The 25928-nt window shown below is 42.1% G+C and overlaps 1 protein-coding gene across 1 annotated transcript in view; it reads left to right on the top strand.

The window, feature by feature from the left end:
* The window catches only part of antxr1b (ANTXR cell adhesion molecule 1b), a 24104-nt gene extending 2350 nt beyond the window's left edge, over positions 1-21754 (top strand). The window contains exons 2-18 of the mRNA XM_028974292.1: positions 855-926; positions 1021-1092; positions 1569-1650; positions 1781-1814; positions 2372-2451; positions 4097-4165; positions 4316-4396; positions 4862-4922; positions 5052-5150; positions 9768-9837; positions 10130-10292; positions 10417-10512; positions 11745-11786; positions 13749-13844; positions 13963-14130; positions 18992-19072; positions 20975-21754. Of these exons, the coding sequence (XP_028830125.1) occupies positions 855-926; positions 1021-1092; positions 1569-1650; positions 1781-1814; positions 2372-2451; positions 4097-4165; positions 4316-4396; positions 4862-4922; positions 5052-5150; positions 9768-9837; positions 10130-10292; positions 10417-10512; positions 11745-11786; positions 13749-13844; positions 13963-14130; positions 18992-19072; positions 20975-21370 (1762 nt within the window). The 3' untranslated portion in view covers positions 21371-21754. The remainder of the gene's footprint in view (positions 1-854; positions 927-1020; positions 1093-1568; positions 1651-1780; positions 1815-2371; positions 2452-4096; positions 4166-4315; positions 4397-4861; positions 4923-5051; positions 5151-9767; positions 9838-10129; positions 10293-10416; positions 10513-11744; positions 11787-13748; positions 13845-13962; positions 14131-18991; positions 19073-20974) is intronic.
* Positions 21755-25928: the final 4174 nt, after the last annotated feature.

Consider the following 25928-nt stretch of genomic DNA (forward strand, 5'->3'; position numbering starts at 1 on the left):
AATAAAATCTATAGGTGTTTTTGGATGTGCTCTAAATCCCTCGTTAGTCCCGATTCTAATTCACTATGTGCCTCAAGAGCTGATATTGAGCTGCTGTAGTGACCATAGTCCCAGCATGAATGTTAAAGAATGAAATGCAATTTATCATTTATTAGCCAGTTTAATATTTACTTTGGTCCTGCTCTGACTGCAGTTTGGAGGTTTCTGCACTGAGGCGGTGCTGCTTTGTTCTATGTTTAACCAAAAAGATTTGTTGATTGAGTGAGATGTAAAAGGACTCACAGTCTGACGAATTGCACCTTTAAAGAGACTTTCAGCCCTAGAACGCTGACCTCATTTAATTATCCTTTTTGGAAATGATTACATAATGTTCCTGTCCCAGGCTTCTGTAGTGCAGTGAAAACATTTTACTGCATTAATCATTTTCCGGCGTGTTGTCCAAGAATTGTCCATTTCTTAACAACTGAGTGTGTGCACAGGGTCCAGTCTGAAGTACATTTTCTAATAACGGCCCCTCATTCTCATCCAAAAGAGGAGTGAAGGCACGTTATATTGTCCCCTCTTGAGTCAAATAGGCTTTTTCCTTTCTGTAGGAGATTGCGTGTCGGTGGAATGATGGCTATTTCCAAGACAGGGATTTCACTTCTGTGTGGCAATTAATACCTCATTGTTGTAGTAGAATGGGGATGAAAACAAATGTCAGAATTAAGTTGTTTCATTTTACATAAAAAGCATATTGGCCAAGTTATAACTAGATATGGAAAATGAGTCCAAATTTGTAGTTTAACCATGACCTAAAACCTAAATATCCATACCCACCATGAAATCTCAGATATTCTTCTCTTCTCTTTTAGGTCTGGGAGTGTCCAGCACCACTGGAATGAGATCTATTACTTCGTCCACCACCTAGCGAACAAATTCATTAGGTAAAAGTATTTATCGAATTACAAAATGGAGAAATAAGGTGCAAGGAAGGGAGGTCAGTGCCATGTCTTCACCCATCCTCCCTTTTCTCTGCAGTCCTCAGCTGAGGATGTCTTTCATTGTGTTCTCCACCGAGGGACGCATCCTGATGAGGCTAACAGAGGACAGGCAAGTGGCCCTCAACTCTCCCAAACCATTAATAGCTGTCCTAATCTCATCTATGGAATAATATTTACCTGTGCAAAACGTTGTCCAGAGTTACTTCTGACCTAGAGTAAGAGGAATGGTTTGTTTTGAATGACATATTATGTTACTACAGCCCATAATCATTATTAAAATGGTGATTGCGATAATGAGATATGGACAAAGTCTACCCAGCCTTTGGCCTTGCCTCTTTCGACCACGGCATGCAGTGGCAGTATCTCATGAAACAGCATATGATCAATAATGATTCACATAGAGAGACCTTGGAATCCATCTACTGGTGGTTATGTAAAAATGTGTTTTGAGTTGACTGCACTCTGTCAATTCAAAATGTGTTGAAACAGTTCCGCTTGAGTAATGCATACATGTTGAAGGAACCTTCTTATGCTACAACCCTGTGGCTGTGCACGCTGTGCCCATCTCACCATTACAATTTTCAGAGACAAGATTCGCGCTGGACTTGACGAGCTCCAAAGCGTGTCCCCAGGAGGGGACACCTTCATGCACAAAGGCTTTGCACTGGTAAATAAAAAAACAAATCAGTTTCTTCTGGGGGGAATAAAAATGGGGTGGATGTACGTATGTGGGTCAGTTTATTCACCCCCAAGAAAAGTGGACATTTTCCGTTATTTCATTTTCATTGGTTTTGCAGGCTAGTGAGCAAATCTACTACGGCACCGCGGATGGTAAGCAGACAAAGTATACAGACATGCACATTTTTCAGCCTGCATGCCTGCAGGCATAGCTGCATTCTGACTGAAGGCCGAACAGAACAGAACGAATCATTTCACAGGAGAAACAAAATTCACTTATATAAGGAATAGCCCTATTGTGACTTTGTTCGGATACAAGTTTTTTTTACCTGCTGGAAAACCAGAATCATTATGGCAATGCTGACTTCAGCTGACTGACTTCATATTTTTTTGATAATGTACATTGTATGTGCTATGAAATAAATGTGCAATTGTTTTTCCTAAGTATGCACATATTGCTGCTGATTGCTAGAGAAAATGATTATTTAATAATGATCGTAATAGTAGTGAAATACAAATGCATGATGCATATGTTGATTTACATTTTACTGTGTATTAAACAGGCACATGACAGTTTTTTTCATCTTCCCACGGTCTGTGTAATTCAAGGCTGAAGTGAACAGAAAATCACCTGCTGCTCGCTTTCCATCACTGCAACACAATGAGCGCCTCCGGTGTCGTGCTGTGTTTTTTTTTCTCTGGTTCTCCAGGTTACCGCATCGCCAGTGTCATCATTGCTCTAACCGATGGAGAGCTGCGGGAGAACGAGTTTGACTTGGCCTCCAGAGAGGTGAGGCAAGCCGCTTCATTTGACTCCATTTCTCAGTGTTTTCGGAGACAGTTAAATTTTTTGACAGTACATGTCACAGCAAGATGCTTAATTTGAGCTGTTGAATAGGTCAGGCCCACCAGTGAAACAGCCCCTTCATGTGTGTTTGTGTTCAGTTCCAAAAATGCAGCAGGGTTTCCCCACCAGCAAAGAAACGTTGCCTTTTTGAATGCCATCTGAATGCTATTTTTGAATGAGCATCATTTCTTTCTGCCTCATTTAGCTCTATGCTTTATTAAAACATGTAAATTGGTTGACTTTCCTGCTGTCGACTAAAAAAAAACACTGAATAAATGAGCTGAACTCACACTGCATGTCTAACATCTAACATCTTGCTAAATTGAAGAATTGTAGGGGCAGTGGTGGCATAGCGGGCAATGTAGCGGCCCCGTAATCAGAAGGTTGCCGATTCGAATTTCGATCCGCCAAGGTGCCACTGAGGTGCCACTGCACCAAAGCACCGTCCCCACACACTGCTCCCCGGGGGCCTGTCATGGTTGCCCACTGCTCACCAAGGGTGATGGGTTAAAAGCAGAGGACACATTAAGTTGTGTCACCGTGTGCTGCAGTGTGAAAGTGAAGTGATTGTCATTTGTTGTGCTTCACAATGACGATCACTTCAAGTTTGATTGTTAGCAACAGAAACATATTTGTTGCAAATATATGATTGTGGTCACAACCCCACAACTGTGACATCACTAGAAAGCCCAGGATGTGCTCTCTGATTGTGTAAGTGGTGCTTGGTTAAAAGGAGCCAGGCCTCTGGAGATTAAACCCAGATCACCTCACCTCACCTCGGCAGTGGCCTAGTGGACAAGGATTTCGGGTTCAAACAACTAAGGTGTCACTGAGGTCCCCTTGAGCAAGGTACCCTCCCCACACATTGCTCCCTGGGTACCTTTCATTGCTGCCCACTGTCCACTAAGGGTGATAGATTAAATGCAGAGGACATTTCGTGTTGAAATGAATCTCATCCACACGGACATTCAAAATGAACGCCATACACATTTTCGCTGTGCTTTGTAGCTGCGTTCAATTGCCGCTCTCTTTATGCTGTTTAACGCTCAACATTTATTGGAATTTTGGCATAAATTGGTGGCGAGAAAATGTTGCATGCAGTGTTTGTTTGACTCTGTCTGAGCGCACAGCTGACCAAACAGCGAACTGGTGCTGAACGCCCATGTGAAGGGCTTTGATTTGCTCCAACCAGCAGAAAAACGGTCTGTGTTCCATCCGCACTCACCTGTCTCCAAGCACGCCAGAAAAACACCTGGTTCAGGTTCATCTGGTTCATCTCACTGATGTGAAGCAATGTAGAAAAATCTAATTGTGAGACCAGTGAAGGTTCACACCTCTAGAGGACACATTTAATTGTGTGCACTGTGTGCTGTGCTATGCTGTTTATCACAATGACAAAAACAATCACTTTCAGTATGAAACAGCCCTATTTGTCTGTGCAATAACTATATTTTATTTCAGTAGCGGCTACTAGGGGCAGGTCTTACGTATGCGTTATTGCTGTAATTCTTCAGAGAAATAAGCGAAACACGACTGGGACCAGACTAATAACTCCCCCTCCACTGCCTGCTCTCTGTGTGACTGTTAGGCCGACCGCTCTCGCCAGCTGGGAGCTTCGGTATACTGCGTGGGTGTCAAGGACTTTAATGAAACCCAGGTGGGTCTTTCATTCCCTTCACGAGCTGGCACTGGCCAACAGACCGCTTAATGAACCAGACCGCTAAAATCGGGAAAGGCGCTGTCCTTTAAAAAAATATATTTGTGTGTGTTTCTTTGCTAACATGTGCTCCTGGTTTGTTCTGCGTAGTTGGCTACAATCGCGGACAGCAAAGATCACGTCTTCCCAGTGAACAATGGATTTCAGGCACTGCAGGGCGTCATTGATTCGGTAGGCTGATCCGCTGAGACTATGACAGCACCACAGCCACCAGAGGATCACTAACCTATATGTCGTTTCACCCACTGACTGTGAAAATGTAAAAAAAAAAAACATGGTTTACTGTACTATTGCCCTGTTTAGGAATAAGAGCGAGTGAGTGAATCTGAGAAAAAATACCCCATCAGGGCATTCTGAGTATGTTGGGACATAAAGTGGACTGCTGCTCGCAATGTGCACTGAATTGTTCTCCAGCAATCTATAAAATATTGCATTACACAACCGGCATCCTTGGTATAAATTCATCTTGCAAGGCGTACATAGGAACTTCACATGGTTGGTAATATTTTATATGCCTGAAAGAGACACAGCACAGTATCCCATCTCTTGCATTGTAAACAAGTCATGTTTATAAGCCATGGCTTTAAAAAAAATGTTAATTTAATAAAAGTTTTGTTTTATTTCCCTCTCCTACAGATATTAAAGAAATCATGCATTGAGATACTAGCAGTTGAACCCTCCAGAATCTGTGCAGGAGGTGAGGGCCAAATGTATTTTGGTTTTTAATGCTTTTTGCTTGGGAAAAAAAAAGACGGTGATCACAGGCAACGTTCTGCAGTTGCAATCTTGAAGCAATCTTCGCTAATAAGTTTGTCCTGACCTACAGAATCATTTGAGGTGGTGGTGCGGGGAAACGGGTTCCTGCATGCCCGTGACGTGGACAGGATCCTGTGCAGTTTTCACATTAACGACAGCCTCACCCTGAGTAAGTGACTCGTTTTTAATATTTAGGAGAAATATTCAAGAACTATTTCAGATGTTTCGTACACATGCACATTGACAAATGGGGCAGTGGTGGCCTAGCAGTTAACGACTCAGGTTTGTATCTATAACTGTGATAGTATAAAATTAGTTGAAATGGGTTGAATTAACAGAAATGGGGCAGTGGTGGCCTAGAGGTTAAAGAAGTGGCCCCATAATCAGAAGGTTGCCGGTTCAAATCCCGATCCGCCAAGGTGCCACTGAGCAAAGCACCGTCCCCACACACTGCTCCCCGGGCTCCTGTCATGGCTGCCCACTGCTCACCAAGGGTGACGGTTAAATGCAAATTTCACTGTGTACACCGTGTACTTTGCTGCTGTGTATCACATTTGACAATCACTTCACTTTAACATATTAAACTGTCACGCATACATCTATATTCACACACACATACTGGTCGGGATGCATGAGAAAACGTTCATGTGTGGCAGCGGCTTTCATTCGAAGTGAATTGAAGACATAAGTGCCAAAAAATATGAACACCTTGACCAAATGACTCTGAGCACTACAATAAAATGCTATTCAGAGGTATACTGTGGCCTAAGTAAGGAAGCTGACTCGAGTGGATGAAGGGAGAGCTGCCCACTGCACGCTTACTTCGACCCATGCTGCCCCGGCGAGCTAGAAGATGTAGGAGTGTTATGAATACTATCTGTTTTTTTAAGAACCTTTCAGTCCTGGTTATTTTAAAAGCTACTCATATGAAACATATTAGAAGATGTTGCTATATGTTGCGTGGAATGCTTTACGTTAAATAGCTTTTATAATATAAATCAATGGCCACAAAACACATACACACACAGCATTTATTTAAATCTGGAAAAACACAATACAAATATTTAAATAGTGGTTGGTAGTTGCTCTAAATCATAAAAAATCTGCCTGTGCTGTGCTATGAATCAGCATATCTCTGCTCTCTTTCTCTCTCACACACACACACACACACACACACACATGCTCACAATGATGTGAATATTTGACACATGCATGACATGAAAACATTTACATGGTCCTCTGTTGTGAGGTTACGAGCTCGATGTTTTTTTCCCCCACATCATGGCTGAAAAGTTTTTCATAGCCGAGCAAACATCCCCAGCACTTTTTGCGACGTCTTTCATCATCAGAGACTGCGTTACCCGAAAGCTGGAGCCGAGCGCGCTGCTTTGTTTTGCAATCATTGCCTGAGCCACGGTGGACTCCCGCGGTGCAGGCGCTGGAATATTCAGCGTGTCTGCGGGAGGGGGTCAGAGCGATGGGCAATATGCGCTAATGAATAAAGATCAAGATGGGGCGTCATTATTCTGCATTACAAACATGCCCCTCTCTTTTAGTTTTCTCTGTCCTGCTCCAGGTCACCCTCACCAAACTAAAAATGCATTAGTATACACTCATGTTACCTAAATTATTACACATTTTCATGTCAAAATAGGCTCTTTGGAAGAGTAGTGGTCCACTCAGAGAGATTTGTATCGTTTTAACAGACTCTGCATGAAATACAGAGTTTCTAAAGACACCCCAGCTTAAGAGATCCATGCCTCTATAAAATTGCTGTGCAGCATGGGTAATTTGTCTTGGATGTGACTGGGGGAGATGTCTGCCCGCTGCGGTGTGGATCCAGTCCCTAATGGTGCCTGAGCAGGCTTCTCCATACGCTTCTCCTTCAGCTGCTTTTTCACTTAAACATCAAATGGAAAGGAGGGAATGTGACTGTGTGTGTGTGTGTGTGTGTGTGTGTGTGCGCGTGTCCATGAGTGCTGCTCTCTGAGCCAGTGTAAATAGACCATTCCATGCAGAAAGATTTCTAGACGCTTCATTTTCCACATGGAGAAGAATTCTGCAGAGTGCGAATACGGTTCACATTTGACTGGAGTTGGATCGTTCTGGTGACTGTCAGGTGAATTTCGGTGCATTTTCTTTGTCAGGCTCATCCACAATGACAGAATGGGTCAGAATGACAGAAGCATATTGATGCTGAGTATATTGATAAGGAAACATAAACTAGCCCCTCTTTATGCTAAATAGATGATTGATGTATAGCTAAGGGTAGCTAAGGGTAATCGGTTTAATGATTTTACTTCCTAGTTATTTGCATTACAGATTGTGAGCAACAAACAATTTCTAATTTATCTTCAACGATACACAATACTGTGCAAATGTTTTAGGCAGTAGTTATACTAATTAAAGGTCTTTAACAACACCCAACAGTAACTGGGAAGGGACTACAGAAAAGTACAAAACACACTAATAATAATTATTAAAATAGCGAGAGTGTGAATCATTTTATCTGATTTGAGAGAGATCTGGTAGAAGAACTGGGGGTTGGTCTCTGTTATCTAATGAATGACCTACAAAAGTCTACAGATGGAGAGAACAATAGAATAGTCTATTTGTTTAATCAAAAGAAAGAAATTGTGCAATAAATGGTTTTGATAAATCAACATTTACGATAATATAGTTTTTTATATATATATAATCTGGCAAGCCAAACAGGAAATAAATAATATATATATTGACAGGGAACTGAATATATGGAATGAAACCCGAATATATGGAATGAAAGTCTGAATATATGGAATGAAACCTGAATATATGGAATGAAGTCTGAATATATGGAATGAAAGTCTGAATATATGGAATGAAGTCTGAATATATGGAATGAAGTCTGAATATATGGAATGAAAGTCTGAATATATGGAATGAAGTCTGAATATATGGAATGAAGTCTGAATATATGGAATGAAGTCTGAATATATGGAATGAAAGCCTGAATATATGGAATGAAATCTGACATCTTGCAGTAACACCGCTAATAATTCTACCAACATTCAGCATAGGACTACTGATGAAGAGATTTTTCCTATATTTCCATATCAGGCGAGCTTCCCACCGCCATTCCTACATAAAACCTCTGTCTTTTAATACGGAAACGGAGGTGAGTAAACAGGGAGGAATTACAGGGCAAAATAAATTTAACATTTTAAATCCGATATACCAGCGCTGCCCGATCCCAGTGCGCCATGCAACGTTTAGATTCAGGCTGCACACACAAAGTTTATTCTATTCTATTTTATACTCGTCGCTGCGGAGGTTGTAGGTAGGAATGGCGGTGGGAAGCTCGCCTGTTTCGGTCAGTGCGGATGCATGATGAATAAGCAGCTACTGTCGCTGCATTAGGTCTTCCACTGTGAAACATTGAATAAATCTCTATGCTGAATGTTGGTAGAATTATTAGCAGTGTTTCTGCAAGCATTAGCCAGAGGGTTTATTATGTCGTCGCTGCTTAAAACTGCTGCCACTGGGTTTGGTGCAGAATCACTCGTGGTGAGGAACAATTCACCTGTTTAGCGAACTAACATTCTCAAAATGGCACCAATGGCTTGGTGACGTCAGACTTCATTCCATATATTCAGACTTTCATTCTATATATTCAGACTTCATTCCATATATTCAGACTTTCATTCTATATATTCAGACTTCATTCCATATATTCAGACTTTCATTCTATATATTCAGACTTCATTCCATATATTCAGACTTCATTCCATATATTTAGACTTCATTCCATATATTTAGACTTCATTCCATATATTCAGACTTTCATTCCATATATTCAGACTTTCATTCTATATATTCAGACTTCATTCCATATATTTAGACTTCATTCCATATATTCAGACTTTCATTCCATATATTCAGGCTTTCACTCCATATATTCGGGTTTCATTCCATATATTCAGACTTTCATTCCATATATTCAGACTTTCATTCCATATATTCAGACTTTCACTCCATATATTCGGGTTTCATTCCATATATTCAGACTATCATTCCATATATTCAGACTTTCACTCCATATATTCGGGTTTCATTCCATATATTCAGGGTTTCATTCCATGTATATATGTTATTTGCCTAATAGAATATGTTTCATCTCCTTTTTGAACATTCCATTGCTTTAGATTCACTTTTGCTGCTGTGACAAATGACTTGTCGCCATTATTACAAAGTAGGAACACTCCCATTTAGTATTTTTCGTTGATTCAACTTGATTCAACCTTGATTCATTGTGCATAAACTTTGATGATTATGATCACATCACAAGCTTCATGGTGGCAGGACATACTGACATTTTTTTTAATTTGACCATTTTGTTAAACTTCCAAATGATCTGCAAAAGAGAAAGCATTTATTGTCTGATATCTGCTACTTACAATTGTAAAAAACCTTGCTGCTGATTCTAAACTTTTTTTCCATAGTGAGGCCTTGAGAGTCAAAATAAAATGACATTTCACAAAAAACAATGACAGTTTGGCGAACACAACGACCTTTTCCAGAACACAATGACATTCTTGCAAATCACAATGACATTTCAAAATTGCATTAAGTAAAAAAAAGGCAAAATGATGAGCACTTTTGTTGTATTAAAATAGTACGCTCATTAAGTACACCGTCATCATCCTTGCACACTTTTCATGTTTGCTTAATATATAAATATTTTTTATATTTATATACAGTCATGGCGGTAACATTTCTATACAATTTAATGTAATTTCCCTTGTAGTGGAGAGGCCGCTGGTGGTGAAAGACACTTACTTGCTGTGCCCAGCTCCAGTGCTGAAGGATGAAGGAACGTAAGTGTTGGTCTTATTAAAAATTGGAGCTCTTAACAGATAGACTGCAGAGCAAAGCCAAAACCAGCACTGAAATACAAGTCAGAGTTTTCCATCAGGTCTTCCCGGGCCAGCCCACACATACCTTTCTGCTTATTCCTCACTGGCTCCTAAACTTCCCAGTATATTTTATTTCGTCTCGATGCTCCACGCGAATGGAAAACTCTATGGAGACTCTGGAGCCACGGTGCACCGTGGCTGCTGTGTGCAAACAATACCTCCCCCACTCCTGCTCTCCGTTCACCCTCCCCAGGACCGCTTCTCTCCATGTAAGCATGAACAACGGCCTGAGCTTCATCTCCAGCTCCGTCACCATTACCACCGTCGCCTGTGTGAGTATCACGCCCCCAGCGCACTCAACCTCCACCCTCCACTCAACGCCGCCTGCTCCCCAGCATCCGCACCATCCCCACGATGTATGTGTGTGTGCTTTATTATCACGAACAAAAACTGCACGAACAGGGCGGGCCAGCTTTTGACAAACAATTTACCATTCAGAAAGTCCATCCCATAATGCTCTCTGTCCCTCCTGTCCTCCAGTCTGACGGGCCATATCTGGTCATTGCCTTGCTGATCCTGCTGCTCCTCATAGCCATGGCGTTACTGTGGTGGTTCTGGCCACTGTGCTGCACTGTGGTAAGCCAGGCCTTGCTGTCTCTAATCTTGTGGCCAGTAGATGCAGCCGACCCGAAATCAGACACACCAGAGTTTAGTGCGTGTTCATGTGAACTTTGTAGAACCGTTTGTGAAAGTAGAACCGTTTCTCCATTTTATCCCAGTCTGTCAAAGAAAGACAACGAAACAGATGTTTGACACTCTCTTTGACATGCTTTGCAGTGCCAAATTACCATATCATTGTTTTCCTGATGTGTGCCATCCTGTCCTGCCATGCGGTTCCATGTGGTTCCATGTGGTTCTACTGGGTTCTCTCAGCGTACTGTCAGTACAAACACATTGAGCTTTAAATTGCTTAAGCTATTAACATTTTCTGGAACAAAATGATTAAGTACATAAAGTAATGTTATTTACCCCATCTAGAGAAACTGTTTTTATTTTATTATACGTAAATGGTTGACTCAAACAAAATAATAAATTATTTAAAATAATATAATTAAGCCCCCCTGCCTCATCCAAAATAGGAGAATTTGATACTGTCCCATATTTTATCTTGCACAAATAATTTTTTGACTGCTCTTTATCACAAAGTGAGGCTTAGGTGGGTTGCATAGCATCAGCCCGAATGTGAATTCACACATTATTTGTAATGACGGCACATATCACATCATTTATGATGTGGGGCAGTGGTGGCCTAGGGTTTCAGGAAGCGGCCCCGTAATCAGAAGGTTGCCGGTTCGAATCCCGATCCGCCAAGGTGCCACTGAGGTGCCACTGAGCAAAGCACCGTCCCCACACACTGCTCCCCGGGCGCCTGTCATGGCTCACTAATGGTGATGGTTAAAAGCAGAGGACAACACCGTGTGCTGTTGTGTATCACAAGTGAAAATCACTTCACTTTCACTTATTCTCCAGCAGGAGCCTTTCCAACATCTCACAGACAACAAGTGGCCTTTGGCATCCATCCACACATAGTGACACATGGTCCACACATAGTGACACTGGGCTGGAGTGGTGTAGTCCTGGGTGTAATTTACACATTTGGCAGTTAGTCAGAGAAGTGACTGCTGACTGAGTGGCTTAATGAGTGACTTTGGTTGGTTAAGTGAAGCAGGGTGGGTGGATGCAGTGATGAAGATGGATTGCTCAATTTGTAATTGCATCAAAGCTTATTGAAAATAGGTCAAACCTTCCTTTATGGTGGGCTTCCAAGGTAAAAAAAAATAATTTTATTTTCTTTGCTCTTGAAACAGATTATTCACGAGCGGCCACCTCCATTAGAGGAAGACAGTTCAGTAAGTAATGCCTCTTTTCTCCACCCATACAAAATGTTTATTATTTATCATGCATGTTCATGCAATCAAATGCCTCTTATGTAAATGAGTAAAGTTTGTTGATTTATTTGCTTTATTACTCATTGAACATTGGACTTAGTCATATGGCCCAAAGTCATGCTAAGTGGTCAGAAAGTTATTTTAGTTTTGCCTTTACGTGTGCTGTCTTGGGATTGGCCTCTGAAAGGTTTGTCTGCTCATGTCACATGTTTTGCTGGACATTTTTTATGATCACAGTAAGTGCCATTTGAGAAACCTTAAGGAGGAGGCCAAGTCTCCATTCCTTAAGTAAAACTGAAATCGATCTTCAACATTGGATTAGAGGGAATTTGGTTATGCCACTTACTTTCTTCAATTGGTCTAGTTTATACATTTAATGAAAGTTGTAAAGTGTCTAACAGGCAACAGTGAGAGATTTTGGGTGCATTTGTTGATTGCCATCTGATGAAAACAGCAGACAGAGGAAGCCACAGTCAGACGCAGACAGCAATAAAATGCCTAAAACTAATTTTATTGTTTAGCCTATTGTTTCACAGTTTAAAAATCCATCTGGAAAAGGCTCAGTCTCTCTCCCTTCCGTACGTTGCACAGCCTGAAAAAAAAGGAGCGCTGAACGAGTGGGTTGGCAGGAATGGGCAATGCAGAGAGCTTTCCTCTGGCTTTTACAGGCACCATATATCAGTCTGAGCGTGCAAAGCACTTAGTGGCCATTGGGGAAAAATTGGTGGTTGTCAACACTGTACACATCATGGCAGATAAAGGGGATTTTTTTGGCCTTTTTATTTATTTTGAACACTACCTTTTAACTCCATTTACACGACACATCATGTAATCGTTGGCACTGAACAACAGCCAGGTATCATTTTAACCAATGTACAATGTATTTTTACACAAATTATTTGTCAGCATTCCTGTAAAAGATTCTTTTCTTGTCAATGTACAGGGTGCAGGGTACAGACGACTAGCAGTAATTTTAGGCAGCCTCAGATAACTAGATGCACCATGCAGGCAATCTGACAATTACTGTAACAGGAACCATTTTGTCACCATTCACACCAATCCATGCATGGCAAGGCGAGGGTGATGACTTTATAAGTGCTTTAACTCACAGGTCGATTTAAACAAGGTGCAAACCATTTCAGAGGACAAATCTACTGAAATATTCAATAGATAATTTCATTATAAAATGAGAGTAAAAGGAGAAGGAAAGAGATGCCAATGGGTTTTTAGGTCAGATTTGAGAGTTTGAGAGAAAGGGTAGACTAAATGTGTGAGGACAAGATATCCATAATCCTGGAGCCATTACAAAAAAAATCCATGATCTTCCCTTTGACTTAATTCTTTGACTGAGATGACAGTCTATTTGCAAAGCACTTTTCACAGCACTGGCACATTGTGCTGAACATGAATGAAGGGGAATGATCGACCCTTCCTAGCAAGCAAGCCAAAGACAGGAAGGCACAAACTCCCTGAGCAATAACAGGAAGAAACTGGAAGGGGAACCAGTCCTCCTCTGGTCAGGAGTGAAATGACAAAAGGTGTTGACTTGGCCTTCAAATTCCATAGATCTCAATCTCGTGAGATTGTGTCATATTCTTAAAGGATTTAAAGAGCCTTCTACAAATGCACTAGCGCCACCTTCCATGCCTCAGTAGGTCAGAGACAATAATGGTGGCTGAGCAATACATGTGTGTATGCATTATATAAAATATTTCAGTGTACTCCAAGAAGTCAGCCAGTTTTAGTTTTTAAAAAGGAACCTTTTATGCTCTACTGTCTTAATACCTGGATTCAGAGCAGACAGGTTCTAAAGCCAGAGATTTGGCACATCTTTGAAGTAAAAAAGAAGAAAATGACAGGTACAGAATGAGATGTGACTCAGTAAGTGTGGAAATGGATGTGTTGTTCTCTATCTGGCTTAAGGATGAAGAGATAGATGGCTTCCTCAAGAAGAAATGGCCCACTGTGGATGCATCTTATTATGGCGGACGGGGCATTGGGGGCATCAAGAGAATGGAGGTGAGAAGGAAACACACAGCACCTCATTGTGGATTCCGTCAACAGAGACACACACACACACACACACAGCCGCAAGGTGATGTCTGGACTGTGGCCTGGAGTTCTGTTGTGGGTGCAGGTGCGCTGGGGAGATAAGGGCTCCACTGAAGAGGGAGCCAAGCTGGAGAAGGCCAAGAATGCTCGGGTCAAAATGCCGGAGCACGAGTACGAGCTGCCATCCATGGCAACCCTTAACAATGGCATGCGTAAACCCATACGCCACCAGAAGTGGTACTCTCCCATTAAGGTATGTTATCATTGTTTTGTACGATTTGTATTAAAAGATTTGTATTAAAACACGTACATTTTATACACAAAGAGCTACAGCAATTTACGACACTGCCATTCGGCAGAATGTCTGATCTTCACATCTGTGTGTCTAGACTTAAATCAACAACTGCTGTTCAAATAGGTTCCATATCAGTGCAGAGAACCTTACATGTAAAAACAGGCAAAAAGTCCAGTCAAGAGTAAATGGGTTAGTAGGAAGAAATGTTGTTTTGTGCTTTAAATGACATGGAAGTTACATAGTTACTCCTTGAAGAGGTGGGTCTTTAATTGTCATTTGAAAATGGGCAGGAACACTAATCTAATGACAGTGGTTCCACCACTGAAGTGCCAGGAAAAGAGTCTTGATGCAGGTCTTGCTCTTCATTTGATGAAGAAGATGCTCAAGAGGTCAAGAAGTGACCTGCTGCTTAATCCCGTTGGTTTTGTAGCAGAGGTGAAGTGTGTGAGATCTGAAGAAAAGTTGGCCTTCTGTGGAAGTCCAGCCAGTTGCAGCTATAGTATGAAAGAATGTATTATATACTCAATCAAAAACACTTCAAGAAGGAGCCATCATTATATGTTTTCAAATTTCTGAAATTAATATGTAGTCAGTCAGTCTAGAGCTGTAAATATTGGCCCGGGCTTGGGCTCGATTTCTATCTGTCATGTTTGGGTTTGGTCAGGGTAGTGGTTTTGTCAGGGGCAGTGGTGGCCTAGTGGTTAAGGTTGCCGGTTCGAATCCCGAGCCGCCAAGGTACCACTGAGGTGCCACTGAGCAAAGCACCGTCCCCACACGCTGCTCCCCGGGCGCCTGTCATGGCTGCCCACTGCTCACTCAGGGTGATGGGATAATGCAGAGGACAAATTTCACTGTGTGCACTGTGTGCTGTGTATCATGTGTGACAATCACTTCACTTTCAAATAAGCAGCCAGCAAACACAAACTTCCGGTACCTATCCTGATGCTGTACATTTGTTTTATTACATGTAATACATGTAATACTGTCCCAGTAACTACTTATTGTAAGTCGCTCTGGATAAGGGCGTCTGATAAATGCTGTAACTGTAAATGTAAAAGCTGTGCTTGTTGGCTCCCCACACACGAGGCTGTCCCCAATTACTGAGCTCCCCATCCTATCAAGGAGAGTAACTCCAGCATCCCTGCGAAGAAACCTTAATTCAGCCATGTCAATCTGCAATCTTGTTAGTTCAGTTAATTAAGATAGGTGAGGATAGGGATTGGTGTTTTTCATACTTAGCTCTTTCCTCACCATGATATACTGGTGTGGCGCCCACAAAACTGATGATGCCATCCCATCCACTAATCAACCTCAACAATCCCTTTTTCCATCACTCATGAACAAGATCCCGAGATACTCCTTCACTTGAGGTAGTTTCTCACCCTTGAGAAGTGATTGTCACTGTGATACACTGCAGCACAGCACACAACGAAGTGTGTCGTCTGCTTTTAACCATCATTGGTGAGCAGTGAGCAGCCATGACAGGCGCCCGGGGAGCAGTGTGTGGGGACGGTGCTTTTTGGCACCTTGGCAACTCAGGATTCAAACCGGCAACCTTCTGATTACAGGTCTGTTTTCTTACCTGCTAGGCCAACAACTGCCAATCTTTAAAGTGCCAACCTTTAACCTGGTCAGAGCTAACTAACCAACCCCAAGGAAATTGTTGAGCAGAGGAAGGAACTCCTCAACCCGGTGGATATCAGGAGGCAGTGCCAAAAACCTCTGCTGAGTCAGATTCCATCACTGTTGTTGAAGTTGCTGTGGTGGTTCATAGCCTTAACAGTGATAAGGCCGCGGGGGTGGATGAGATTTATCCAGATCTATCAGGTGGGGTACACTCAGCTCTTAAATGCAAACTCATGACGAATGATCTATCCTCTCACCTCAAAGAGTTTGACTTTGGAGACCCTACCAGTTGTCTGAAGCTCCAAACAACAAAGCTCTGAGGCCCACAAACCCCACCACCTTGATAAGGTGATAGTCCAAGGATCAATATATAATCCAAGTATAATGTGGTGTGATGAAAAATTTAATTCACTCTTAATTAAGTAAATCTTTGGCATATCTGCTCTGTTGCTTGGTAACCATAGGGCATAGGACAATCTGGCAGAAGAAATACATAATTGTTTAATTTTAAACTTATTACTGAAAGTATTGATTATTAAATTTGCAGCCACTGTTTTAAATTATGGTTTATAAAGCCATTCATCACTACATTTCCCCTGTAATTGATTTTATTCAGTGTTGTACCACAGCAGTCATTTTGATTGTTGCTTGGGAAATATTTGTGAACCCAAGATATGGACATTCTTTAATAAGAACCAAACTGAATTAAAATGCCGGAAATCTGGAGAAATAGCATTTTCAATGTTTTCATTGGTTTTTCATTTTTTTGAGGGTAACCTAATTTTCTCACTGTGGATCTCCAGGGACCTTCTTAGCAACCTGCATCACAAATACAACACAAGAAATACAGTACTTTTCAGAAGCTGAACATTTCTTTTGGAGTTAATAGTCTGATGTTCTATCAGCTATTAGTCATAATCATTAATATTTAACAAAATTACAAAAAAAAATTTTCACAATATTTAGATGTTAAGAGAGTACACTGAATTTAATGTTCAAATTAAGCAAATGGTTTTTCCCAGGCGTCCAGTGTGTGCTGGGCACAATTATCAGTCCCAGTGCAGGCCCCGCCCCTTTTCTGATTTTCTGCACCTGGTTTCCCCCCTTCATAGGAGTACCTGCACCGGTGTTCCGGGCCCATCACTGTGTGTCTACATGGCGTGTGAGTGGGGAATGAGCGTGAGAGTGTGGTGTACGGTGTAGGGTCAGTGGGCTGGCGTGGCTGTGGTCTGCCCTGTGAATTCCTGCCGTGTGGCCACAGGGCAGACCCATAGAGGTCCACGCCACTGCTTTTAAGGAGTTCTGGTCTGAGTTTGGATAACTGTGGGGTCAGGTGTCTTGGTGTTTGTGGTAAAAGTGTTTTTTTTTTTTTTTTCCCAATGTGGAGTGTTCCCGTGTGAAAGTGAAGTGATTGTCATTGTGAAACACTGCAGCACAACAAAATGTGTCCTCGGCTCCCGGGGAGCAGTGTGTGTGGACGTTACTTTGCTCAGTGGCACCTTGGCGAGTTGGGACCGGGAACCTTTAGCGTACAGGGCCACTTCCTTAACCACTAGGCCACCACTGCTTGAAAAAGAGAGAGATGTGTTGGTCCAGTTTAAGCACCTGGATCTTCCTCTTCTTTGGTGACGTGACACACAGTAAGCATGTAGTATAGTTGAATTATGTTGCAAGAATAGCTAAAATCTAATGTAATTGCATATTAAGAACACAGTGGTAAGCTTTAAAGAATACATGAAAGCACCCACATAAAAAGGAAACAACACTCAACATGAAGAAATCCCTGAGATGACCTGTCCTTTCCTCCCAACAACCTGATGCGGCTGGTTACCTCATCCACAAAGCATCATGAGGATGGAGTCATGGTGAGGAGTCAGCTGATTGGTTCCCAAAGTACATTGCATCACGGTTTATAGGTCTCAAGTGTCATCCAATGGCCTTATTATTTATGTACGGAGTGACTGGATTGGTGGGTTCTAACAGAGTCTGGTACCAGTTTTAGTAGAAGGATGCATTCAATCATCTTGTCACACAAGTTCTGCTGAGCACAGCTCTGATGGATCAGAAATGTATGTGCTGCAGTGATAGATGATGTCACGGAAAAGTCTGAAAGGGGCACTTGCGGATGCAGAGCGGTGTTTCTGCGGCTTCAGTGCATACAGGAAGCGGTTAGTACATTGGTTCATAATGTGTCTGTCAGCTGGAGGACGGTAATTTGAAGCAGACATGAACTGGACTGACCTATAATGAGAGAGATGAGATCTGCAGAGCTGGTGCTTTTCCCAACAAAACAAATTCCTTCTCCTTTTGTCTTCTGCTTTGCTCTCTGTCTCTCTCTCTGTCTCTCTCTCTCTCTGTGTATTGTGTTGGCTGACGGTGCTTTGGTGATATGCATAATACACAAGGAAGTTTTACTGTGCAGTATATTGTCTGTAAAACTGTTTTGACCTGAAGTTTAAAAGGTTCATTTTCCAAACTGTGTGACATTTCCAAAATGTGGAAGTAGAAGATGTAGAATTAAATTATTTATATAGCAGAAATTGTACATTGTGTTCTATTGTTCTATAATTTATGTTTATGAAAGTAACGAACTTGCCTACTATTCCATTGGAACGCAAGATGAATTATCGCTGATAAATTTCTTGTCTACATGCCATTTCCACACTCATATACTACGTGAACTATGTCTAGAACACAGTTTTGACCCAATTGATGACTTTTTGGTGGATCACATATGAGGACAATTATAAACTTTTGAACAGTAGTGAATGTTCCTAGCACTTTCCTCATTACCCAAACTTGTCTCCACAGCTCCATAGAAATTTATTTACATTATTATTTCTGGAATGGTATTAAATGTTCAGATTTTCTGGCCAAAATAATGTTTCTCTTTGTGACACATTCTGTGAAATGTTTTGTGCCATGTCTTTGCACCTTAATATAAAGATGTCTGAATTATCTAGGGCATCTTGGAGAAGACGTATGGGCAACATACTGTAGATAAATGTGCTTTATCAAACGGACCTGTCAATATGTCATTACTCAAAGAGTGACTGGTTCAATAACAGATGTGTGGTCTACTGATGAATGTAATTCCCTAGGGACCATAGCACAAATGCAGCTGCAGACATTATTTCTATATTGTTTGTATGATTGGGCTCCTCATTGGCTTCATTGATTTTATTTTCTCCAGGGGAAGCTTGATGCTTTGTGGGTGTGGCTGAGGAAGGGTTATGATCGGGTTTCGGTGATGAGACCACAGCCAGGAGAAAAGGTGAGATTCTGGTCTGCTTTCCCACTTGCCTTTTATGGGGATGAATTCAAATCGATCACAAATGGACACCTCAGGATGGTGTCTTTTCCTCATTCCCCTTTCTCTACAAACACACTCTCAATGCCATTCATTCATCCCAAGTGCCAAGTTCAGGCCCTGAGCTCATCGGTAGTTTATGCAAATGAACAGAGCTACAGTTCGGCATAATTTACCCACATATCATCTGTTTAGATTCACAGAAAGTACAAATCTGTGACTACGGTAAGTGTTCCTTGTGTATTTCCTTGTGAAGTAAAATCGGTTGGTAGTCAACCGACACGTGACACACCATAGCACAGCAGTGCCCAACGCACACAGTGAAATGTTGTCTCTGCATTTAACCCATTTAACTCTGCATTTAATTTTAGTTATTGTGCCAGTCTACTTATTGTGCAAGACATTCAGAGCGTTGGCATCTCCTCAAGGTTGGGAGAAGTTTAACTCCATACTCTCTGCGCCAAGTTGCCTATTTTTTTCTGCGATTCCAACCCCACACGTAAACCCCTCGGTTTGGGGGGTGGGCGGATTCCTGCCAGATCTCATCACTTTCTCAAAAAGATCAGGGCAATAGTTGTCTCTCACCAACAGGTTATTAACTGCAATTAACTTGATGTTCTTTTTAAAATCGAGGATTAAAAATGACCAAAGCTGGCAGATAAACGATCCTTCAGATGGAATTCACTGCCTTCAAAGAGACATGCAGGAAAACAAAACTAGACTATCTGAGGCCGTAATAATCTAAAAGACTCCATCTGTTTCAAATAAGGCAGTGTGGAAGATACACAGTGAACCATACTGGGAACACTGCTACCACAGAAAGAATGTGCAGGCGTCTGGTCAATCCATTACTGTCTCCTAGGCCTACCTTCCTCAATTAGGTGAAAACACAACTTTTTTTTTCTTCTTGTCATTCAGCTCTGGGAGAGAGACGACAGGGTCTCTGATGCTCCTTCGGGTGGAACATTTCCGAGCTGTCCTTTTCATGACTCACCTCTCCATATAAACATGGCACTCTCATGGCTGGCCGAAGTTCTTTCGGTTTAGTTCACAGTACTTTCTGAACTGACATGTTGCACATTCCAAGTCACATGCATAATTGTTTCGGAGCGATGATTTCTCAGGAAGACAAGGGTTCGGTGAATGGGAAAATGTGTGTTAATGTGGGGCAAAGTAATTGTGGGAATAGTGCTGTGCAAAGTCTGATACAAACCAGTGAAAAGCAACCCACTGTTTATCTAAGCTGCAAGTTTAAGAAACCTGCCAAACATTGATCAAATATTGTTTTATCTAAACCATTTATTGCACAATAATGTCATTAAACCATGACATTTTGTGGAGAGAAAGTGACACTGTTCTCCTTTATCCACAGTAAGGTAGCTCTGTGTCACTGGGGAATGAATTTCAGAAAAGATGTTCAATTAATGGCAAAGCTAACGCTGGATGCTTTAATGCAAGAAAGCCCTGAACTGTGACCTTGAGAAAAGATTCTTTATTCCTGGTTATCTGGGTAATGATTTTGATTAAACCAACAAATGCTGCCTGAGATGAAGAAGCTAAGAAGAGCAAACAGAGGAACAAATTGCTTTGAGTGAGTGAACAATCCGACAAGCCATCAGCTGACTCGGTCCATTCTGGGCGCCGTTCTCACGTTGTATCTCATGTTGGCAGGGTAAGCCGTGGCCCCTGGTGACTGTGACTGGCATAAGGGCTTATTGAAAATGAATGACGGAATATTCATCTCTAATTACCAACCTACCATGCTGTGTCCCAAGCCCTGCAAATATTTAATGTCTGAGGCCATTTTCTGTGTCCACAGGGAGGAGCCTGAATCCAATTGAAATAATCGTCCTCTCGTGTTTGCAGGGCCGCTGCATAAATTTCACACGGGTGAAGTCCTGCCCGCCACCCCGCTATCCACACTACAACCATCCGGCCGCTCCCATCTACACAGTTCCACACAGCGCCAACCCTCCAGCCCCCCAGGGGAAGCTGCCCCCCACGCCTCGGAGCTGCCCCTCTTCCACCGCCACCCTGCCCATTTTACCATCAACCCCGCCCCCTTCAAACAGCTCCACCCCGTTCTACACGCCTCCCCTGAAAAGGAACCTCTCTCTGGCCTCGCTGAACCTGCCTCCTCCCCCAGATTCTCCTTCACCTGTTCCGCCCTCGCCCACCGGCTCTCTGCCCCCACCTCCACAGGCGCCTCCTCCATGCAGAGCTCCGCCTCCTACCCGCCCTCCACCCAGACCCTCCCCCTAAAGCGGAAAACGGTAGAACTATGCCTAAAATGAGAACATAGGATCTCATGACAAGACCTGTCAGTATCAGGTGTCGATGTGCCGGAGCACAATTCATCTTTTTTTTCCCTTAAGACACGCTGGTGGCACCGAATTGCTTCGACCCCCTGCCATGCCTTCGGAATCACTTTAAAAAAAGGACTGGAGATGTATGCATAAAATTTTTTTTTTTTTTCTTCAGAGGTGGACATTTTGCTCTATGCTATTATGGATGCTGCATGGTATTTTTTTATAATGAACAGATTTTTTTATGCATGGCTATATTTGAAAGTGAATTGTAAAACACTGCAGCGCAGCACGCGGTGACACCTCTGCTTTTAACCATCACCCTGAGTGAGCAGAGGGCAGCCATGACAGGCGCCCGGGGAGCAGTGTGTGGGGATGGAGATTTACTCAGTGGCACTTTGGCAGTTCGGGATTTGAACTGACTACGGGTCTGTTTTCTTACCCACTAGGTCACCACTGCCAACACTTGCTACATTACATGCTACAACCAGCAATGTTGTACAGCGAGAGGCAGTGGGCTGTTAAATAAGGTGTTGAGAAGAGCTTGCTACAACCACAAATCACTATTAAAGCTTCTGCAACTTCTGCACATGATGCTCTTGAGTTGTGTCAATTCAGTTGCATAAAGGGGGCTGATCTGATACCGTTATGTGCTCATTTTTTCATTCACCCCACCTCACCTTATTTTGTTTTGTGAGAAACGGGGCATTTCACACACAGGCCCCATTTTAGCAGGCTTGTTGCTTCAGAGAGGCAGAGCTGTCCTCATGAAAGTATCGGGTCAACAAAAGACCCACGGGTTCTCAATTGAATCATATGAAACGAATATGCTGTGAATGAATATTTCCTTTGAGCTGGCTGTTCTCGACCAGAAATGTCTTCTGTTTCTAGCCTTGCAGAGAACTTTAAAGCTCCACTGCTGCAGAATGAAGCATCCCAGTCCCTCTCTAAATGTCCATAACTGCTCACAAACGCATTGATGTTTTTGCTTGTATTCGTGGAAATTGTACCTAAGGCAATACTATTGCACAGGATTGCAAAATGTCTGTATGTTTTGCTATATTTGAAATGCCCATCCCCCCCCACAACACCCCCTCCTTTGGGGGGTGATTGCATTAAATGGATAAACATGCATCATCTCACACTTGTGTGCTCTGTGGCTGTTTCATCTAACTCTGGAAAGAATTGAGAGAGCAGCACTATTTTCCCCCCTTATTTCCCAGTAGGTTGGCTTGTCTATGTGCAAAACACAAGATATTCTTTATAGTCTTCAATAAAATACTGATCACGTAAAAACCTTTACTACCTTAAAATGGTAAAAAAAAAAAAGAGAAGTGAGAAATGATGTGACAATAATGCATCAAACAAATTCACTCACTGCTTACTCCTGTTACTTAGGGGAACACTGGGAACAAGGGCGGGGCTCTAGCTCAGCACTGGGCGCACACACACACACACACACACACACACACACACACACACACTAACACACCTATGGTTAAATTAGAGTAGGGCCCCAACTAACGGCTATTCTGACGGCTAGTCAACAAGTCAGATTATAAATATAATAATTATAAAATGGCTCTTATTTAGCTACCAGCTTTTACATTTAGCTTGAAGTTATTTAAATAAGGTGGCAAATAATAAAGACAAGAAAGATACTTAAAAATAATTTTGATGAAGTTTATTTTGTTGATATTAAAAATATCCATTTTCCAAACAATTTAAAAACTAAATATAGAATAGAGAACAAAATAATGAACTTTTTTCTGTAAGAATAGGAAAGGCATACTAGCAGCAGCAGTGTGTTTTTCAGCAAATAGGTGTGTTTTCTGTAGGGAGTCTAAATCATGTTAGCCTGAGCACATGACTGTATCAGTGTGAGAGGTGCTTTTTAATATTCGACCGAGATCAAATATTAAGTAAGTAAGCAGGCTTTTAAAGTTAATTATTTTTTCAATGGATTCAAATTGTTGTTTGGACCCTTCATGATTTTTTTTATTGTAAATAAAATTCTAAACCTATTTAAATGTCCACTGTAGCTGATGAGCTGGGAGAGGTAAAGAGAAGTGCATGATTTGGAGGATGAAATTCATTTGTGGGTTTCTCCACAGTTGCTGCATGTATCTGCTTGAAAATTTGTGCAGGTATTACGACTAGATCTGAGCAGTGTTTAGGCACCGGCATCTACACCAAGGGTCCTCAATGCACAAAGGGGTCACAATTGTTGATAATTATCAACAATCAAATTCGTCTGTGACTGTTTGCATCATCAATTTTTCAGACAATGTCGACTAATTGCTCCACACCTAATTTAGAATTGCCAATCCACCTACTACATGCCTTTGTATAGCAGGAGGAAATCATAATATTAATAATATAAGGGATCAACAGTCAATACGAGGGGTATTTTGTCTTAAAATGCACTGGTCCTGGTTGCATTGTTCTATTTCTTCTTCATTTTTGTCCAACCTACACATCACAGTCCAGAACTATTTACTTAGCATCAGAAATGGCTTAAAATGCCAAACGGAAAGGTTGACAAGTAAGTTTGGTCCAGGCAGGATGGATGTGTTTATGATGTGCCTTATCTGTATGCCCTGCTGGACCACCTTTTATTATCTTTTAATTTCAGCTGCTGGTCCACAAACAGAACCAGCCTGACCTTCTGAGGGTCTTCATACCTTTTATAGTGTCAGCGATCCAGCAGTTTTCAACCAGACTGGTAGTGTCCCTGAAACTGGAAGGGAGGAAGAGAACAATTGTGAATGCAATATATTTCTTCTCACTGTCACCTGGGGAGTGTTGGGCAGTGTACGTTTTGCATGTGTTCCAGGTTGTGCGTGTTGCTGTAAGGCATTGTGGGTTTACGGAAATAAAGAGAGAAAGAAGCAGATAGCGTGTCGAGAGTCCGCGTGTTTATTCCTCAACAGCAAACATAACAGTCCCTGATTTCAGGACGTATGAAAAGTTTTAGTCCCATGCGCCTGCTGTGTTGCCAATGTCTGTTTGAAGTATTAGATAATACTTCATGGAAACAGTGACAAAAAAAACACCACATGGTGGCATGGCGGTTGGCACTGTGGCCTCACACCTCCAAGGTTGGTGGTTGGATTCCAGGTTCCCGCTTTGCATGTTTTGGGTTGACTCTGCCTTGGACATGGCAGGACCTGGGACAGGCTCCAGAATCCAAGGCCCAGATGCGGATTAAGCGGTCATTGAAAGTTTTTTGTGTGCTACAGTGTCAAATATCAATGATGAGGGAAAACATAGAGATGAAAATCTACTCGATGCTCTGGATCAAAACAGAAAATTCTGAATATGCCTCATCCAGATCTGATTCTGTTGAAGAGGACAAAAAGAGGACATGAAGATAGTCAGGTTTTGCAATTATAGCATCATCTTCTACAGTCATGGCCAAAGGTTTTGAGAATGACAAAAATAATGATTTTCACAAAGTTTGCTGCTTCATTTTTACATTTACGGCATTTGGCAGACGCCCTTATCCATAGCTTCAGAGATTCAATATTTGCAGTGTTGGCCCTTTCTTTCAAGACCTCTGAAATTCGCCCTTATGCTGTCAAACCACTTCTGATGGCCATTCTTTCATAATCAGTGTTTGTCAACAGTTGTGAGTTTTTGTTTGTCCACTCGCCTCTTAAGGAGTGGACAAGTTCTCAATTGAATTAAGGTCCAGGGAGTTTCCTTTTGTTCTCCAAGCCACTGAATTATCACTTTGGCCTAATAGCACGGCACTCCTTCATGCTGGAAAAGGCATTGTTCTTCTTCACCAAACTGTTCCAGGTTCAGAGAAGTTGCTGTTCTTAATTCATGGCAAAATTGTGAGTGAGCCCACTCCCTTTGATGATAAGCAGCCCTACACATGAATGATCTCAGGATGCTTCACTGTTGACACGAGACAGGACTGATGAAAATGCTCACATTTTCTTCTCCAAACAATCATTTTTCCAGATGCCCCAAACAATCATCAAAGAATATGGCTTTACCCCATTTTACCCAGTTTGTCTGGATTAGTGCATTTTTGCAGAATATCAGTCTGTCCTTGATGTTTTTCTTGGAGAGAAGTGGCTTCTTTGCTGCCCTTCTTGACACCAGGACATCCTCCAAAATTCTTCGCCTCACTGTGCATGCAGACACAGTCACACCTGCCTGCTGCCATTCCTGAGCAAGCTCTGTACTGGTGGCACCCTGAGACTGCAGCTGAATCATCTGTAGGAGACGGTCCTGGTGCTTGCTGGACTTTCTACACAACACTTACATTTACATTTAGAGCATTTATCCAGAGCGACTTACAATCAGTAGTTACAGGGACAGTCCCCCCCTGGAGACAATCAGGGTTAAATTTCTTGCTCAGGGACACAATGGTAGTAAACGGGATTTGAACCTGGGTCCTCTGGTTCATAGGCGAGTGTGTTACCCACTAGGCTACTACCACCCTAACACTTGAACCTCTGTCCTTGAAATTTTTGATGATCTGATAAATGGCTGATTTA

Source organism: Denticeps clupeoides, chromosome 3 (assembly GCF_900700375.1).
Source record: "Denticeps clupeoides chromosome 3, fDenClu1.1, whole genome shotgun sequence".
NCBI lineage: Eukaryota > Metazoa > Chordata > Actinopteri > Clupeiformes > Denticipitidae > Denticeps > Denticeps clupeoides.